General features: G+C 42.6%; 1 protein-coding gene across 1 annotated transcript in view; it reads right to left on the reverse strand.

The window, feature by feature from the left end:
• Window positions 1–18360, reverse strand: part of ARHGAP35 (Rho GTPase activating protein 35) — a 1275888-nt gene that overhangs the window by 288986 nt on the left and 968542 nt on the right. The window contains exon 6 of the mRNA XM_044055505.1: window positions 108–157. Within this exon, the coding sequence (XP_043911440.1) occupies window positions 108–157 (50 nt within the window). The remainder of the gene's footprint in view (window positions 1–107; window positions 158–18360) is intronic.

Genomic DNA, 18360 nt, shown 5'->3' on the forward strand with positions numbered 1-18360 from the left:
TTTTGTTCTTTCAACCAAGCATGCCTTCGAACAACAGAACCTGTAACTGCGGCTCTACAAGAAGCCTCTAATGAATCAAAATCACATTGCAGAGTATGCTTTCTTACTTGTTCAATTGCATGCAATAAATCCTGCATTTCTTTACGGTCAGAACCTTCTGTATTTGAACCCATTTTCTGCTTTAACAAAGACATGAGGTACTGTTGGTATTTAAGCATGTGAAACTGATAGTTTAAAGCTCTTACAGCTAAAGTAGCAGAAGTGTAAACTTTTTTCCCCAATCTGTCCAGAGGTCTTGAATCCCCATCCGAGGGGACAGGATTTTTTGCAGTAGAAGCCTTAACCCCCTTAGGACCCTGGGAAATTGCTTCTGGGTCTGCAGCGGGGTTTTTGTAAAGAAATTTATGAGAGTCAGGGACTCTGTAGTACCTATCTGGCTTGACTGGTGCGGGGGGTAAAGAATCAGGAGATAGACTGGATTCAGAAAAAACAACAATATCAAGCACAAGGGGAATAGCCAGGGGCCAGTGCTGAGGCAATAAAAGGAAGTCTGAGCCTTTTCTTGGATTCAGAATAATCCTGGCTCTCCCAATGGAAATGCTCCCTCATGGTGTGCAGGGTTTCCCCAAAAGAATAATCCTCGGGCAGAGAGGCTGAAGGTATGGACTTTTCTGCATCAAAGTCCTCATAGGGAGGGAGAGAATATTCCTGATCAGAAGAGGAATCAGAGGAAATGGAAACCTGTTCAGGAGTCATAATCACTATCCTGCCTAGGCCTTTTGTAAGGCGGGGGGGGGGGTTGTTGGGAACCCCTGATTAAGGTAATTAGGTCTTCAGCCATTTTAAGCATCTGTTTCTTTGGCATGGATAACTGTTCTGGAGAATGCTGTACTTGTTTCCTTGTCTTTAATGGTGTTTTTGACTTTGTCTTTGCTGCTGTAGTGGACTTAATTGTAAGCTGTGAAGGTCTGAAAACACCCTCAGAAGCCAATGCCTGCTCAGCGGCTCCGGACCCATCTGAGGGTATAATTTCCGTAGGCCCAATACCTCGAGTTTCCACAGGCCTCGGTGTCTCCACGTGGCTGTCTGTTACGGCCTGTGGCTCTGAGGTAGCGGGTGTCGGGTTGGGAAAGCACCTCACTGAGAACCGGCGACTGGCCTAGAAGAGGCTTCGTCGGTTTTGGACCTCGGATGCCTGTCCTTTTCTTTGTCTTTGCGTTTTTTTACAAATTGCAGTAGTCGGTTGTTCTGACTGCATTATATAATTAAACCTTTGGCCAAAGTAATGTAGAGCAAAATCAAACCGTTTAGTAGTTAATTTATTGAATCTAGCACAAAACCGACTAGTAACATCGTGGTCAGGGCCTAGGCAAGGAATACAGTAAGAGTGAAAGTCCTTATGAGGTATTTGCTTCCCACAAGAAATACAATTAACTTTTACTGACATCGGTCTGGAGCAAGAAAAAGTTTCCCCAACGGGGTACTTAGCTTTATTGAAGACTTCGGTTCTGAAATTCAATTTTGATAATCTCAGGAGTCGGCCAACCGGCACTTGCGAACTGCTTTTACTTCGGGCACCGTACAGCAAGAAAGACTGAAGAAAATGGCGTCTGTTGCAACTTGTATACCCCTGGCACACTGACGTCAGGGAAGAGGCGACAGCAACCGACGCCAGACCAAGACTTTGGAACTCGGGCCGACTGCAGGTCGCCTGCCAGCAGGATAACCCAAGTGTAATGACTGCAACAGTGAAACACGATGAACATCATGTTGTTAGTACTTAAGCATATGAAATTGACAGTTTAAGGCCCTGATTGCCAAGGTTGCAGATGTATAAACCTTTTTTCCCCCCATCTGTCCAGTGCCCTTGAATCTGTCAGAGGGGGTAGGATTTTTTGCTGTTGAGGCCTTAACTCCCTTTGGACCCTGTGAAATAGTTTCAGGATCAGCAGCAGGGTTTCTAAATAAAAATTTATATGAGTCAGGGACCCTGTAATATCTGTCAGGCTTACTGGGAGCCGGAGGTAAGGAGTGAGGGGTCAAGCTTGACTCCGAAAACACATCATCCACAATGTCTAAAATAGGGTGAATGGCTAAAGGCTTGTGCTGAGGGAGAAGGAAATCCCTGAGCCTCTTTTTTAATTCTGAGAAGTCTTGACTCTCCCAGTGAAAATGCTCCCTCAAAGTATGCAAGGTTTCTCCAAATGAGTAATCCTCAGGAGGAGATGCAGATGGAATAGACTCCTCAGCATCAGAATCCTCATAGGGAGGTATAGATAATTCCTGATCAGAAGAAGAATCAGAAGAAATAAAAACCTGATCTGAAGATTCATAATCAGTGTCTTGCCTAGGCCTCTTATCTGGAGGGGGATGGGTACCCCTGATCAAGGTAATAAGGTCTTCGGCCATTTTGATCATCTGTTTTTTAGGCATAGAGCCCTGTGCACATGGCTCATGCGTCATTTTTTTAGTTTTAGAAGTTGCTTTTGTCTTTGGCTTTGCAGCTGTCGTCTGTTTGATATACAAATGTTGAGGTCTGAAAACACCCTCAGAAGCTGGTGCCTGCTCAGCGGCTCCAGACCCATCTAAGGGAGATGCATCCGTCGGACCAATACCTTGAGTATCTTGCGGCATGCCAGACTCCACATGGGTGTCAGTAGAGGCCTGCGACTCGAAGGTAGCGGGTATCAGGGGCTGCAAAAGTGCCTGAGTACCGGTGACTGGCTTAGAAGCTTCGTCGGTTTTGGATCTTGACTGCCTTTCTCTGTCATTTTCTTTGCGTTTTTTATGTACTCTGGTAGTCTGACTGCTATCCGACGACATTTCTGGGTAGTTAAATCTGTTTCCAAAATACTTAGATGCAAAAATATACTGACGCTTAACAGTGCGTTGGTTAAATCTAGCACAAAACTGACAGCCAGGCGCGTTGTGATCAGGGCCTAGGTAAGGAATACAGTATAAATGGAAATCCTTATGAGGTACTTGCTTCCCACAAGTAATACAATGAACTTTTTCTGACATCGGTAAAAAGCAAGAAAAAAGTTTGGGGTACTTAGCTTTAGTGAAGACTTCGGTTCTGAAACTCAAACTCGAATATTTCAGTAGTCGGCCGACCGGCACATGCAAAATGCTTCTGCTTCGGGCACCATGCGGCAAGAAAGAGAAAATGGCGTCGGCTGCATGTTTTATACCCGACGACCTGACATCATGGAAGAGAAGACAGCAACCAATGCAGGACCCAAGACTTTGGAATTCAGGCCGACTGAGGGCAACCTGCCAGCAGATTACCCAAATGTAATGACTGCAACAGTGAAACAAGAAGAACATCTAAATTAAATGGAATGGAGAGCTAGCTGGGAAGAAGCCCCTAATGCAGACAACGCAGAAGTCTTTCCCTCAGAATCAGGAAGGTCAAAAATAACCTGGCAACCCTTTGAAAGGAGAGCAAAACACACATCCGACCATATGAGTCTAATAATTAACAGCCCAAAAGGCTTGGGTAGCTGAAGTATAAACCTTTTTACCCAACCTTTCCACAGTCCTGCTGTCCTTATCAAAGGAAGAAGCTTGGTAGAAGGCAGTAATTTAGAAGGCTTGACAGATGTCACAGACACCACCGAAGGATCAACAGATGGACAATTATAAAGGAATCTAGAATTATCAAGCACTTAAAAAAAAAAAAAAAAAAAAAAATCTGTTTTATAAAGGAGCAGGTGGGTGAGAATCTGGGGCCTGAGACGCAGAAGAAAAGGCATCCAATAAAGCAGCCAAAACAGGAAGAACAGCAGAGTGTCTAGGAGACACCACTTGAAGGAGCTCATATCATCTCCTCTGCACTTCAGATACTTGGAAACAATCCCATCATCCTGACAATGGCATCTCCAAAGGAAATCTCCTTAAAAGGAGATTTAGCACTAATAGACTTCTCTTCCCCAGAGCCATAATCCAAAGGGGAAGGAATCTGGGTAGAATAGGCCAGGGATTCCTCATCAAAATAATCTTCTTCAGTGGAATCCTGATCCCTAGATCTCTTGGGGGGGGGGGGGGATGACCAAATAGGAGCAGGAACAGAGACCCCCTGAGGAGGCTTCAAGGCCATAATAGTGTTGAACAAACCCTGTGTAAAATTCTGCCATTCACTTTGGAGGGTCCCTAGGAGCAAAAATATGTTTTGCCTTTTGCTGAAGGGACGTCTGCCTTATGAAACACAGGTGGCTCCTAGTCAAGACTTCCTCCCACACCAGTATCTGAAGAACCCCTCCCCCCCCCCAGGCCCTTCTGTGATAATCAGCCAAGGTTCCCCCTGAACGTCCAAAATGTATGTCTCAAAGGCCTCTGAGGACATGCGAGAAGCCGGATCCATACTAGCCTCTGAATTGTTCACTGCAGAGGAATCCAACTCTGGGGCTGGACAGCCCTTTGGGCCTTCACCAGCCTCGAGAGAGACGTCCAGTGGAGGAGGCAAAACTGAAGAATCTGACCTGACTTTTTTGGTAGTCTTCGAAGGCGGCTGACCCTCAGGCCAGGAAGCATCTTCCATACAGTCGCTTGCTAAAAGCTTCAGACGCAGATTATCAAGATAAATAGGGAAGGATGAAATACTATGCAAGGTCTTTGGAAGAAAAGCCTGACAAATAGTACAGGATGTATGGTCCTGAGAAGCATCTAAACAAAACAAGCACTGCTTGTGGCTGCCTTTATGGGGAATTTGTCTTGCATACTGGCATTTACTCATTCTGGAGGACATGAAACGCCACACCACCACAAATACTAAAAGTAAAAAAGGGTAAGCAAAAAACACTGAGGCACTTATCTGAACTACTAGGAAAACTAGTAATGATTTGAGAGATAAGACCATCAAACATGATGTTTGGACTGCGGCAAAGTTGTTCTGAGGATGATACATCAGATCATCACCTTTATGCTGTACGCCTTTTGCATGGTGAGCATGTGTGTGACATATGACATATTAACAACCTAAAGGCTTTGGCATGCTGGCCAGACATTGGGCCATCCTTGGCAGGGGATCCCTCATGTTAAGAATACAGCAACAGTGAAATGGAAGGACATCTTCAGATACCAAGGAGTCACCACCCATTTTCTAAATGGATGGATGTGCAATACCCCATTCAAAAACTGCTTTGGTTGTGACAAGGAGTAAAGGGGGGGATCTAAGGGTAGACCAGCACACATGGCAGAAAGATTAAACTTAATACACAAGTAGGAAAAGCCTGATTTGAGGTGCTTCTGCAGTGGATGGATCCTGGGTCTTCCTGTGGCACCAACTAGAAATTCTCTTACATTTGGCTAAATATTTTCTAGTGTCAGATTTTTTAGCTTCCTTTCATACCTGCTGCATATGCTCAAAGAAAGGGTGCCCAAGTGGGATCAACATGTTATCATATAAGCAGATTAAAATTTGTACTGGAGTAAGTTCAGTGATCTCTTGTCCTGTGCAAGTAGACCCATTCTGTGGCAAGTTAGTCGAAAGTGCCCTTGACCATTTTCATGAGAATGGAAAATGTTGTCTGGGTCACAAGGGAGTTGTCAGTATGAATGCTAGAGAGTCATTTTGAATCTTTAATAGCACTATGGTTAACAGAGGAGGGGAAGAACGCACACAGGAACAGTCCCATTCAAGGAAAAGAAAAGGGATCCACCTTCCAGGAATTTTTGCCAAGGCATCCTGGTGCAGAACTTAGATGTCCGTTGATATTGGAGGCAAACAGATCTACTTTGACAGTTCTCCACAGATGGATAATCTCATTGAAGACCTCTGGGTGTAATGTCCATTCATGACACTGGATCTTTTCAAAGTCTGTCATACTGCTCCACTCCGAATGGAATTAGCTTGAAGGGAGAGAATGTGCTGAGTTGCAATTTTCCAGGCCACCAATACTATTCTGCATCAAAGGCAAGATTTGGCCCAACCTTTTTTATGTACCACATCACAGTGGTGTCAGATTCCTAAAAGTGTCTGGCATCTACAGATGATGCATAGCTTTTAATGCATTTATTAAGGCCACCATCTCCTTGATATCTGCATGCTTTTTTTCTTGAAAAGTCCCTAAATTTATTCCTTAGACTGACTTCTTTGGAAAATGTTCCTCCTGCAAAATTAGATGCATCCATTGCTACTGACAAAAGGGGGAGGGAGGGGCAAATGGAGGGACCTGAATTCACTGATGTCTGACTTAATCGGCTTGTTTCTCACAAACTGCAGCAAAGGGATTGGAAGAGAGTATGCCGATAAGTCACATTTGAGATACCACTGCATGTCCCTCATGTGCAGTCTAGCTAGTGTAATTATCAGTATGATTGGAAACCACGTATCCCAGAATCACGGGATAATCTTTTGCAGATACCATAGTTTGGTGGGAAAACTCTAGGACCTACAGATGGTAAAACGCATTTTTTCTGGGGGAAGATGGTCATCATAAGGGATGTGTTCAACTAACACTCTAGAAAAGTCAGTGTGTGATGAGATAGAATGGAAAACTTTTCCAGGCTGAGATGAAACCCAAGTTTTGCAACAGATTCATGACAAATAAATCTAACAGTTCTGAAGAGAGTTTGCTAAAATATGGCAATTATCATGTAGGGAAAAACATGGATTCTTTGGAACCTGCAGTAAGCAATCACTCATGCTACACATTTTGTGCATACCCTTGAAGCCAAGGACAGCCCAAATGGTACAGAGAAATGAAAATGTAAACCAGATAAAGAAAACCTTAACAGTCTGCAATCTATGCAGATGGGAATATTATGACAGGTGCACCTTACCTCCAATTACCAGAAAAGAAAGAGGAAGGATTAGGGGGGAATAAGAGAAAAAAGAGTGAGCATGTTGATTTTTTTAAAACACCTTTGTTAAATAATTACTTAAGATATCGTACATACACATTAATAGGAAAGAAAAACTAACATTTGTCATTTGTGCAGTAGACATTATATATGTATTTTTACAATTATTCACTTGAACATTACATAAACTGCTCAATTCTTTCCTTCCCTTAAACCTCACTCCTCTTTCTGAAAATTATTCTGCATTTCATGCTCCCACAAATTCCATTTACTTCTATGCAATTTGCTCCTTCCCTTTTTTGAAGATCCCACCTCTTATTTTACCTCCTTTATAATATTCAATAGTTAAATTACAGTTGATTTAAGACCAATTTCCATTTCTTAGTAATGGCATTTTTGGCAGACAATAGCATTAAACTTAGTAAGAAATTTACTTCGTACAGGCAATTCAGATCTGGTGTCCTACCTCAAAAGAATCATTTCCTTAGCTGCATCCATTTGCTCCCTCAACATTTTAACACATGACTCTGTTGGGAATATTTAAAATTTGTCAACTCATTACTCTCCCAAAAAACATGTTCCCAATTACCTCTCTTCCATCACAACTCCAGTATTTGCTACCTGCTTGAGAAAAAATTATATGAAATCTGCGCGTGGTACAAACATACTAAACACTTTCAAGCAAAAATCCTAAACCTTCTGAACTTTGTCATACAGATGTCCTCAGACTCGTTTGTAAATATGCCTATCCACTCTTTCTTTCCAGTGTTTTCTAACCTCCTCTGATTGATTATAGTTATCATACAATATTTTATATTCACCATCAATTATCCTTTAACAGCTGCTTTAGTTCTAGAATAGACAAACTGTACTAGAGATGGTCTTTCATTTGGTACTTCGCTATCCCTTTTCGAATACTGATATCAGTCTTTGGTAGGAAAAGGAGCCCAAACATCTGCTTGGCCTTTCCCCTTTATACCATTCCTTCTCTAGATATTTCCTTCCAAATACATTGATTCCAATAAATTCCATCTCCCCTCTTACCTATTTTCTGCACCCCTACTTGCAGTCACCCCTATTTGCAAAAATCTCCCTCCACTCCCATGTTGGTTTAGCGCTCAGAATACTTTCTACTACTTTATGAACATAATATTCTGCATGGTTATTACTCGAAAGTATCTGCATCCAAAATCCACCTCTTTCCTTATTTCTTGAACTTCCCCCATTTCATCACCCTTTTCTACTTTGATTTATAACCTTCGGCTTACATTACATACATTATGCCTTACCTGTATAGCTCTAAGTACTCATTCAAATCAGGAAATCCTAAACCACCTTGTTTTATGGGAAATACCAATTTATTCCACTTAACTCGTGTGCTCGTACACTCCCAAATAAATTCCTTTAACTCTACTGTCCACAACTTCTCCTCTAGTTGATAAAAACATGTCTGACTTGTATATAAAGTTTAAGGGAATAAAACATTTCCACTGTTTTGTAGGATCATAGCAGGTTACTAGGCTAATGTCCTTAGAGCCTTTTTAAGTCTAGCCATTCATGTCTAGCCATTCATGTCCCAATTTTCACAATCAATGTACATGGGCTAGAACAGCTTTGGTATATGCATGTGCCTTACAGCATTTAAATCTGAACCTGTCCATAAGAGCCACAAGGAACAAGCCAGAGGTAAATTTGCAATTTTCTATCAATTAGTCCAAACTGTGTTTGAATAGGCTGGGAGAATAACTCCGTTTCAAATGTGGAGTCTATCAGAGAGAAGGGTTAATTTCAGACACGCACCTGTCCCTCCAAACATGCTTTGTTTATTAGGTAAAGATCCTTGGCTCGAGAAAGTCTAGAGTTTATTGTTTTGTGAATGTGTAGCAGTTCCATCAGGGCTGGATTGGAGACTGCCTTGCCGGTTAGGTATAGATCGCCCTTCAGTAGTCTGTAAGAGACTGAACAAAAACATAGGGCTTTGAGGTGGCATGTATTATAGGACATATTTAAACCAGGTTTTCTTTTAGGGAGGAATCTCTGCGGCTGATCCAGTTGTTACAAATGCCTGGTCAGGTAAATGCTGAAGGATGCATTGTACTCAATTAATGGTTTAATAAAGACAGAGTACAGTGGGACTATGACGCCTTAGACCTGGATGCTATGCCCTTACTTATAAGTTGTTCCACGTAGAAGGATTTTCTCACTACCACAGACACATGGGGATCAAAGTTCAGGTTAATGTCAACCAGAGTTCCCAAGTCCCTTACCACTAGGTCTACTCTTAGGGAGTGTTATCAATGTTGCAATTTGCACGGGTGGTCATCTTGCCAAAGAGTACAACTGTGCATTTTTTTGCATTAAATTTTAGATATGGTTTTGGCAACAGTTAGTTACCTGTGCCAAACACTCCTGGAGGATATCTACATCTTTGGGGATTCAATGACTGCATGCAACTTGCAGTTGTCAGCAAATCTGGTCAAAGGCCTTATACATTTGCCTTGACTTCAAAGAAATACATTCCAAACAGGAGTGGTCTCAGTAGACCCTTGAGAGAGACCACTAAAAACAAGTCTCTTGGTGAAGGTGGATTCCTTCACCCTAACTTCATGCGTCTTACCTGTGACACATTTGGCTATCGATTGGGTGACACGGATTAATGCCTGAACTAGTGAGTTTGTCTATAATACCAGAATGAGGTATTGTGTCCAATGCCTTTTTCAGGTAAAGGTAAGCAGTATATACCATTTTTCCCCTTTGTCCATATTTCAAGTAATCCCTTGAAGAAATCTACCAGATTTAGTAGGCTTGACCTGCCCTTGACAAAACTGAAATGGCACTAATTCACATACTGAAAAAGTCTTGTGTCTGTTTAATCATTTCCACAATAATTCCTTCCATGGCTTTGCATAGAAGATTAATCAAACTTATGGGTCTGTATTTCTGTTTGTCTTTGTGTAATGGGATGATTGTTGCAATCCTAAATTCCCCTAGGGACAGTCTGTCTGGAGGTTATGGTCGAACAGAGATTCTAGTAGGCCTGACAGTTCATACTTCAAGCTATTTAGGAGGCATCCTGGAATATTACCAGGACCCACTGATGCAGCGTTTTTAGCTCTGGAGAGTGTAGTGAGGATCAGTTCTTCAGTGATAGTTGGGGCAGAAATGGTAGAGGACATTGTGTGTGTGGGTGTGTGTGTGTGTGTGTGTGTGTGTGTGTGTGTGTGCGTGTGTGTGTGTGAGATTTTAGCTAAATGTAATGGCCAGCAATTTGCTATAACCCTTGATTTGGTATAAGGAAGTTTCATTTACTCTTAGTTCAGCATACTGTTGGGTGTTCCCTTTAAGGTTTCATACATACAATAGAGTCTCGATTATCTGAAACGTCAATTAAACGAACCCAGTCTTCCAAAGTTTTCAAGTTTGAAAAATCAAAGTCTGAATATGTAAACGTTATATGTATTAGCTTGTGCATGTTTTTTTTTTTTAATTTGTAGCCTGCTTGTGTGTGAAAAATATTCTTTATTGTCCACTGGACTTGCTGAATGGTTGAAAAGTGTATTCCCGGAGTGCAGAAAAAAAACAAGATTTAAGAAGGTTTTTATCCAGTTCAATGTAGGTTTGATTATCTGAACTACCCTTGGTCCCAATTAGTTTGGATAATGGACCCTTTATTGTGTCTGAAAAATGCCCTATGATTACTCTTGGCCTGGGAGTTCATTTTTGCCTCGAAGTTGGCTTTGGTGGACTTTGATCCAAGTTGCTTGCTCAGACTGATGAGGGAGCTTCTCTTTTAGGCATAGCCCTTGTTTCTGGACAGAATTTTCTATATTTTTTTGCACAATCTATTTATACTGAGGGGTACACAAAGGGGGCTTGTTTTTAGAGTTTGTTCCAAGTTTATTCCTGTTTGCTACTGCTGTTTTTATGCTATTTACATGCTTGTACAGGATTTCTATAAACACTCTGTGTAGGCCACAGTGTTCTCAAGAGTTGGGTGGAGACTTGGAATTTAGCTATGCCATCACCTAAATTGAGGTAATTAGCCCTGGAAAGTTCTTAAGTGTTCTGGTGTTTGCTGGGAGTTTAGCCTATTTACTTCAAGGGTGATCACTTCGTGACCTGATTTGACCAGTGAGGACTTCACACAAATGGGGGTGCAAAGTTCCCTCATATTTGAGAGTACCAGGATCCTGGATATTTGCACCCCTAGTAGGTGTGCAGACTTTCAAGGTGTTTGCATTGACAAAATCCAAGAATCTTTGAACCTGAATGTTAGTGGTTGTGTATGTATTCCAGTTTATGGTGGGACAGTTGAACTTACCCATGAATACGGTGTTGGGTAGAACTATGAGCGACTAGTACATTCAAGTATGTGGTTTGGTTATTCTGGGTGATACAGATGGGGACCTACAGGAAAACAAGGATATGGTATTGGATGTGGAGCAGCTCAAGCATGTCACATTGACCAATCCTGAGGTGTGCTCACTTTTTACATAAACTGATGCACTTCCACTTCTTGTCCCTTTCTTGTAATGTAGGTGGTCTAAATTTGTGGAAGGCCTTACAGCCTCATACTGCCAGGGTGCCTTTCGTGGCTTTACACCATGTCTCAGTAACTGCACAGATCTCATTCTCCAGGGTGAGGAGCGCTTCTAGGGAGTGGAGCTTGATGAGACTTCTAGCATTGGTCAGTAACACCTTTAGGTTATATTGCTTAGACTTTACTATGCTGGAAAATGTATCAAACTGGTGTTGCTTTAAAAAAAGGCACTGGTGGGTGGATAATGTTTTGGCCAATATCCAAAAGGCTAGGAAGGACAGATGTAGACCTGGCAAAGCAGCATGGTCTGTTGATCATGTCCTCCCAAGTTGATAAATATTGGGCTCCCTTAGAATGACACCAGTAACTAAGCTAGTTGTTAAAGTCAATCATCTTCTGTTTACATTATGGTATCATCCTTGGAGAATGTAGAAAGCTGCTCAATGCTAGGCTCATACCTGCCTGGGACACAATCGGAAAGGTCTATCACCTCTCTTCATACAGTCCAGGGAGGTACCTTTCAGGTCATTAATGTCCAAATCGACTACAAGAGTCATACTTGTAACTTGTGGTTCAATGTCCTGAGTGCATGTGTGACCTGGCGGATCCTTGCATACGATAGGTAACTATTACGGTTTCCTTGTTTAGCCGGGTGAGGAGGGCATGAGACTGTCTCACGATAGTCTCTCCAATGACCAATATACTGTGTTGTGTTGCAGTCTGCCTTAAGGGCTTAGAGACTAAGACATTGTGATACATGGTTGCATGCATCCTGAAGAGTGCTGCCTTTGCAGTGTGTTTGGGAGGTTGCTGAAGGCAGCGTATGAGAGGCCTTTCAGGTTTAGGTAGATTGTATTAGAAAGTCTTGGCATATACGAGTTAGTATGCCTGATCCATAGTAGGTGTAAGTGTGTATGTTACGGGCAACCTGTTTGGAAATATCATTGTCTGTATGCGACAGCTTTGCCAAGACAGTGCAATTACATCTCTCATATACTGTGTTCAGTCTTAAGAATAAGGTGGTTGTCAAACTTGAGAGGACTGCTACATTGTCTCAGGATACCCATATTTCCACCAGGCTAACTACGGAGACAATAGGAAAGTGCACATCCATGGACAGGAGCCCTCTTTTTTGTGATTTATGAGTGCTGGTGCTTTGAAGTTGTTGGGCTTGGGAGAGGTCTAGGATTGACCTAAAACACTCTTGGGGTAATGCTTCTCAGAGGGCAAACTGTTCTACTGTTCTACACTCAATTAGGTTCTTGCAGAAATATCACATTATAGGTGCCAGTGTCTGGACAGGGCACTCAAAGTACAGTCGTGTACACTTACCATAAATGTAGATGTTAGAGTGTATTCACTGTTGCAGTCATTACATTTGGGTAATCTACTAGCAGGTTGCCTCAGTTGGCCTGAATTCCAAAGTCTTGGGTCCAGAGTCGGTTGCAGTCTCCTCTTCCATGACGTCAGGTCGTCAGGGGTATAAAACATGCAGCAGACGCAATTTTCTTTCGTTTTTCTTGCCCCAGATGTCAGGTGCCCCCAAAAAGGTAGCAAAAAGATATATATATATATATATATATATATATATATATATATATATATATATATATATATATATATATATGTATATGTATATACACACCACATAGGCTGTAGAAGATAGAGAAGGAAAGATAAACTCCAGAATGACAGGGGGATGGTGGGAGGGTAACCTGGACTGCAACAGTGAATACACTCAAACATCTACATTTATGGTAAATTAACACAACTGTACTATGTTCTTCGTGTTTCACTGTTGCAGTCATTACATTTGGGAAGAATCCCAAAGCTATGGTTGGGAGGCTGAAGCTAAACGGCATTAGGTGCGGCTATAAGGCCCTGCAGAACTGCAGTGGCAAAGCCTGCCCTGGACTTAGAGTAGAGAGGCAAATGATAATGCTTTGTAAAGGTGTGAACAGAACTCCAAGTAGCAGCCTCTAGAATGTCTTTGGTTGGTACTCCTCTGAGAAAGGCTGCTGAAATAGCTGCAGCTCTGGTGGAATGAGACCTAATGCCCTTGGGCACAGGTTTACCATGGTGTAAGCAGAAACGGATGCAGTGGCTTATCCACTTTGAAATTGGATGCTTTGAAAATAGCCTTTCCTTCTGATCCTGCAGCATATGTCACTAGTAATTGCTCAGTTTTTCTTAGAGCTTTAGTCCTGCTCACATAGAATCTTGGCTGTCTGTGTACGTCCAAGGAACCCTTGTTCTGCAGATTTGGATAAAAAGTTGGCAGATGAATTGTTTGGTTAAGAGCCACACTGGAAACCACCTTTGGCATAAATGTAGGATTTGTCCTCAGAGACACCCTGTCTGGGTAAAATATGATAAAAGGCTCTACAGTCATGAGGGCCTGTAGCTCTGAAACTCTTCTTGCTGAAGTAATTGCTAGTAGCAGAGCTATTTTCCATGATAAGAACTTTATATCAGTGGTAGCAGCTGGTTCAAATGGAGGCAGGGTGAGCTTTTCCAACACATAATTGAGGTCCCATGCAGGTAATGGTGATCTTCTAGGGGGCCTTAAATTTTTGGCTCCTCTACGATACTGTTTTAGTAAAGGATGAGAAAAGATTGATGGTTCTGTATTGTAATGAGCTGATATGGCAGAGGCATGGATTTTAACAGATGAGAAAGATAGGCCTTTGTCAAGCATCGCAGTTAAGTATTGTAATATCTGAGGAATATTTGGTTCTGCTGTATCAGTTCCTTGTGCTTGATCCCAAGCACAGAATCTCTTCCATTTATCTGCATAAGATTTTCTAGTACTTGGCCTTCTGGCTTCCAAAATGACATCCATCACAGCTTTACTGAGAGGTGTTGTTTGTATAACTACATGATCAGCCATGCTGCCAGGTTCAGTGTCTGGAGTTGATTGTGCAGGATCGGATTGTTTTGCTGGGACAGTATTTGAGGTAATGTCCAAGCTGGGTATTGAGACAAGTTCCTTAGGATTGGGTACCAGTATTGGCGGGGCCAGTCCGGGGCAATTAGTAACATCTCTGGTTTCTCTTGTCTGACTTTTAGGAGGACCTTGGGAAGAAGAGGCAGAGGAGGAAAGGCGTAAACTGATAGGTTTTTCCAATTGAAGGATAGGGTGTTCACTTTCCATGCTTGTCTGTGATAAGTCCTTGTGCAGAATCTTTTCAATTGATAATTTTGAGGAGAGGCAAATAGATCTATGTCTGGGCTCCCCCATTTCTCTGTTATGCTGAAGACTTGTGGATTTAGTTTCTACTCGTGAGGATCCATAAGGTTTCTGCTTAAATCATCTGCCAGAGTATTTTGCTTTCCTGGCAGGAATTGAGCTTGAAGATGCATTTGATAATCCAAAGCTGTGTCCCACAGTGCCATGGCTAGTCTGTAAAGGGGGTATGAGTGTGTGCCCCCTTGCTTGTTTATATACCACATGACTGTGGTGTTGTCCATCTTTATCAGTAGTTGTCCTGGATGAAGTAAGTCCTTGAAGGCTGTTAGGGCATTTTGAACAGCTAGCATCTCTTTCTGGTTGACATGTAGATGCATTTGTTTTAGGGTCCATATGCCCTGAATGCATCTTCCTGCAATGTGGGCCCCCCCCAAGCATAATCTGATACGTCTGTTAAGGTTTGGCTGGCAGGGGGTAGAGTGAAGGTCCATCCCATGTTTTGGTGACATGCCTTTGCCCACCACAGAAACTCCTGTTGTAGGCAGGGAATGAGAGGAATCATTGTTTCCAGACTGTGAGAATGCTGACTCCATAAACTTTTTAGGTACCACTGACGTTTTCTCATATGCAGTCTTGCATATGTAATTAATAGGATGCAGGATGCCATGAAGCCTAAAGCCTGCAGAATTTGTCTTGCAGATAACTGGGTTTTTGTTGCCATCAGTTTGAAGTAAGTAGTCAGTTGCCTTTGCTTGTCTGGCGTGAGGTAAACCATCTGGGCAGTTGTATTCAAGCTTGCACCCAGGAATGTTATCTTTTGAGTGGGTACCAGTTGTGATTTCTTTTCATTTATTGTGTACCCTAGGCATGTTAGAAGCCTTTTCACAAACGCCAGGTGTTGAAGAAGAATGTCCTTGTTCTCTGCTTGAATGAGACAGTCGTCCAAGTAAGGATATATTTGTATACTTCTTTGTCTGCAAAACGCAATTACTGGTGCTAGGCACTTTGTAAAGATCCTGGGTGCAGTAGATAAGCCAAAGGGCAGTGCAGAGAATTGGTAATGCATTAAGCCAGCCTTGCACGACTGTCTTACTGGGACATGCAGGTATGCCTCTTTTAGGTCTAATGTCACCAGCCAAGCATTCTTGCCCAGCATGGGCAGAAGCTGCTGCAAAGTCAGCATTTTGAATTTTAGAATGTCCAGGTATGTGTTCAAAATCGATAAATCCAGTATTGGCCACCAGGCCTTGTCCTTTCTGGGTACCAAGAACAGTCTTGAGTAAAAACTTGTCCCTTTTCCTGTTCTGGTACTGGCTGAAAGGCCCCCATATCCATGAGGGACATAACCTGCTTCTGTGCCTCTGCCCATTGATTTTTTTGGCAGATCTGGCCAACCACTTGCCATTGGCAGAGTGTGGAAATGGAATCTCTATCCCTGTGATACTATGTTTAGTACCCACTTGTCCTGGGTTATTAACTGCCAATTTTGAATAGAAAGTGCTAATTTTCCCCTAAGGGTGCTGCCAAAAGATAAGTGCTTGGTGTAGGCAGAGGGAAGTCATGGGGACTGTTTTCTGTAGGTTTGCGCTTTATCTCCTCCAGATTTGGAGGTAGAAGCGCCCCGTTGCTTTTACCTGTATGAATCTTGTGCCTGGTATCTGGAAACCTTAGGGTGTCTGGATTTGCCCCTTTGAGCTCTCTGACACAGGAAAGGACCAATTTTTTGTAGGCCAGTGTCTACTGAATCTTGGTGGCTGCACTTGTAAGAAGTCTTTAACAGTTTGCATAGACTTAGCTTTGTCTTCCATTTTCTTTAAAACCTCTTCTGCCTTAATACCAAACAGAGTATCATGCTATAAAGGTGCATCCAGCAATTTAGCTTTAACATGATCAGGCAAATTTTGTTCCTTTAGCATGTCATGCCTCCTAATCACAGATCTAGTAACTGCGGCCCTGCAAGAGGCCTCTAAGGAGTCAAAACCACATTGCAAAGTATGCTTTCCAACCTGTTCAGCTGCGTGCAATAATTCCTGCAATTCTTTATTTTCTGCACATTCAGAAATCATCATTTTCTGTTTCGGCAATCCCATAACATGTTGTTGATACTTAAGCATACAAAATTGACAGTTTAAGGCTCTGATTGCCAAGGTTGCAGATGTATAAACCTTTTTCCCCCATCTGTCCAGTGCCCTAGAATCTCTGTCAGAGGGGGTAGGATTTTTGCTGTTGAGGCCTTAACACCCTTTGGACCCTGTGAAATAGTTTCAGGATCAGCAGCAGGGTTTCTAAATAAAAATGTATGTGAGTCAGGGACCCTGTAATATCGGTCAGGCTTACTGGGTGCCGGAGGTAAGGAGTCAGGGGTCAAGCTTGACTCCGAAAACACATCCACAATGTCTAAAACAGGAGGAATGGCTAAAGGTCTGTGCTGAGGGAGAAGGAAATCCCTGAGCCTATTTTTTGATTCTGAGAAATCTTGACTCTGCAAGTGAAAATGCTCTCTCAAAGTATGCAAGGTTTCTCCAAATGAATAATCCTCAGGAGGAGATGCAGATGGTATAGACTCCTCTGCATCAGAATCCTCATAGGGAGGTATAGATAATTCCTGATCAGAAGAGGAATCAGAAGAAATCAAAACCAGATCTGAAGATTCATAATCAGTGTCTTGCCTTGGCCTCTTATCTGGAGGGGAATGGGTACCCCAGATCAAGGTAATAAGGTCCTCAGCCATTTTGATCTGTTTTTTTAGGCACAGAGGCCTGTGCATGCAGCTCATGCGTCAGCTTTTTTAGTTTTAGAAGTTGCTTTTGTCTTTGGTTTTGCAGCTGTCGGTTTGATATACAAATGTTGAGGTCTGAATACACCCTCAGAAGCCGGTGCCTGCTCAGCAGCTCCGGACCCATCAAAGGGAGATACATCCGTCGGTCCAATACCTTAAGTATCTTGCGGCATGCCGGACTCCACATGGGTGTCGGTAGAGGCCTGCGACACGAAAGTAGCAGGTATCAGGGGCTGCGAAAGCGCCTCACTGAGTACCGGCGAAAGGCTTAAGAGAAGCTTAGTCGGTTTTGGATCTCGACTGACCTTTTCTGCCCATTTCTTTGCGTTTTTTATGTACTCCAGTAGTCTGATTGCTATCCGACGACATTTCTGGGTAGTTAAATCTGTTTGAAAAATACTTTGAGGCAAAAATATACCGATGCTTAATAGTGCGTTAGAAATCCTTATGAGGTATTTGCTTCCCACAAGTAATACAATTAACTTTTTCTGACATCGGTACGGAGCAAGAACAAACTTTCCCCAATGGGGTACTTAGCTTTAGTGAAGACTTCGGTTCTGAAACTCAAACTCGAATATTTCAATAGTCGGCCGACCGGCACTTGCGAAATGCTTCTGCTTCGGGCACCACTCGGCAAGAAAGACTAAAGAAAATGGTGTCGGCTGCATGTTTTATACCCCTGACAACCTGATATCATGGAAGAGGAGACAGCAACCGATGCAGGACCCAAGACTTCGGAATTCAAGTCGACTGAGGGAAACCTGCCAGCAGATTACCCAAATGTAATGACTGCAACAGTGAAACACGAAGAACATCCACAGCTCAGTACAACAGGAGACAAGTTACAAAGGAATCCAATCAGACTTCTTTTGGCTTTTCCTGGTTAAGGGTTGCTACAGCGGATCACCTGTCTGCTCATGATTGGCAGTGGAGTTTTTATGGTGTCAAGTTGCCAGCCCAGCACCCAATTTTCCACGGAAGGCGAACACATGCATGCACTCACACCTAGGGCCAATTTAGAGTATCCAATTCACCTACAGCATGTCT

Source organism: Protopterus annectens, chromosome 1.part0 (genome assembly GCF_019279795.1).
Source record: "Protopterus annectens isolate FY-2018-M chromosome 1.part0, PAN1.0, whole genome shotgun sequence".
Classification (NCBI taxonomy): Eukaryota; Metazoa; Chordata; order Ceratodontiformes; family Protopteridae; genus Protopterus; species Protopterus annectens.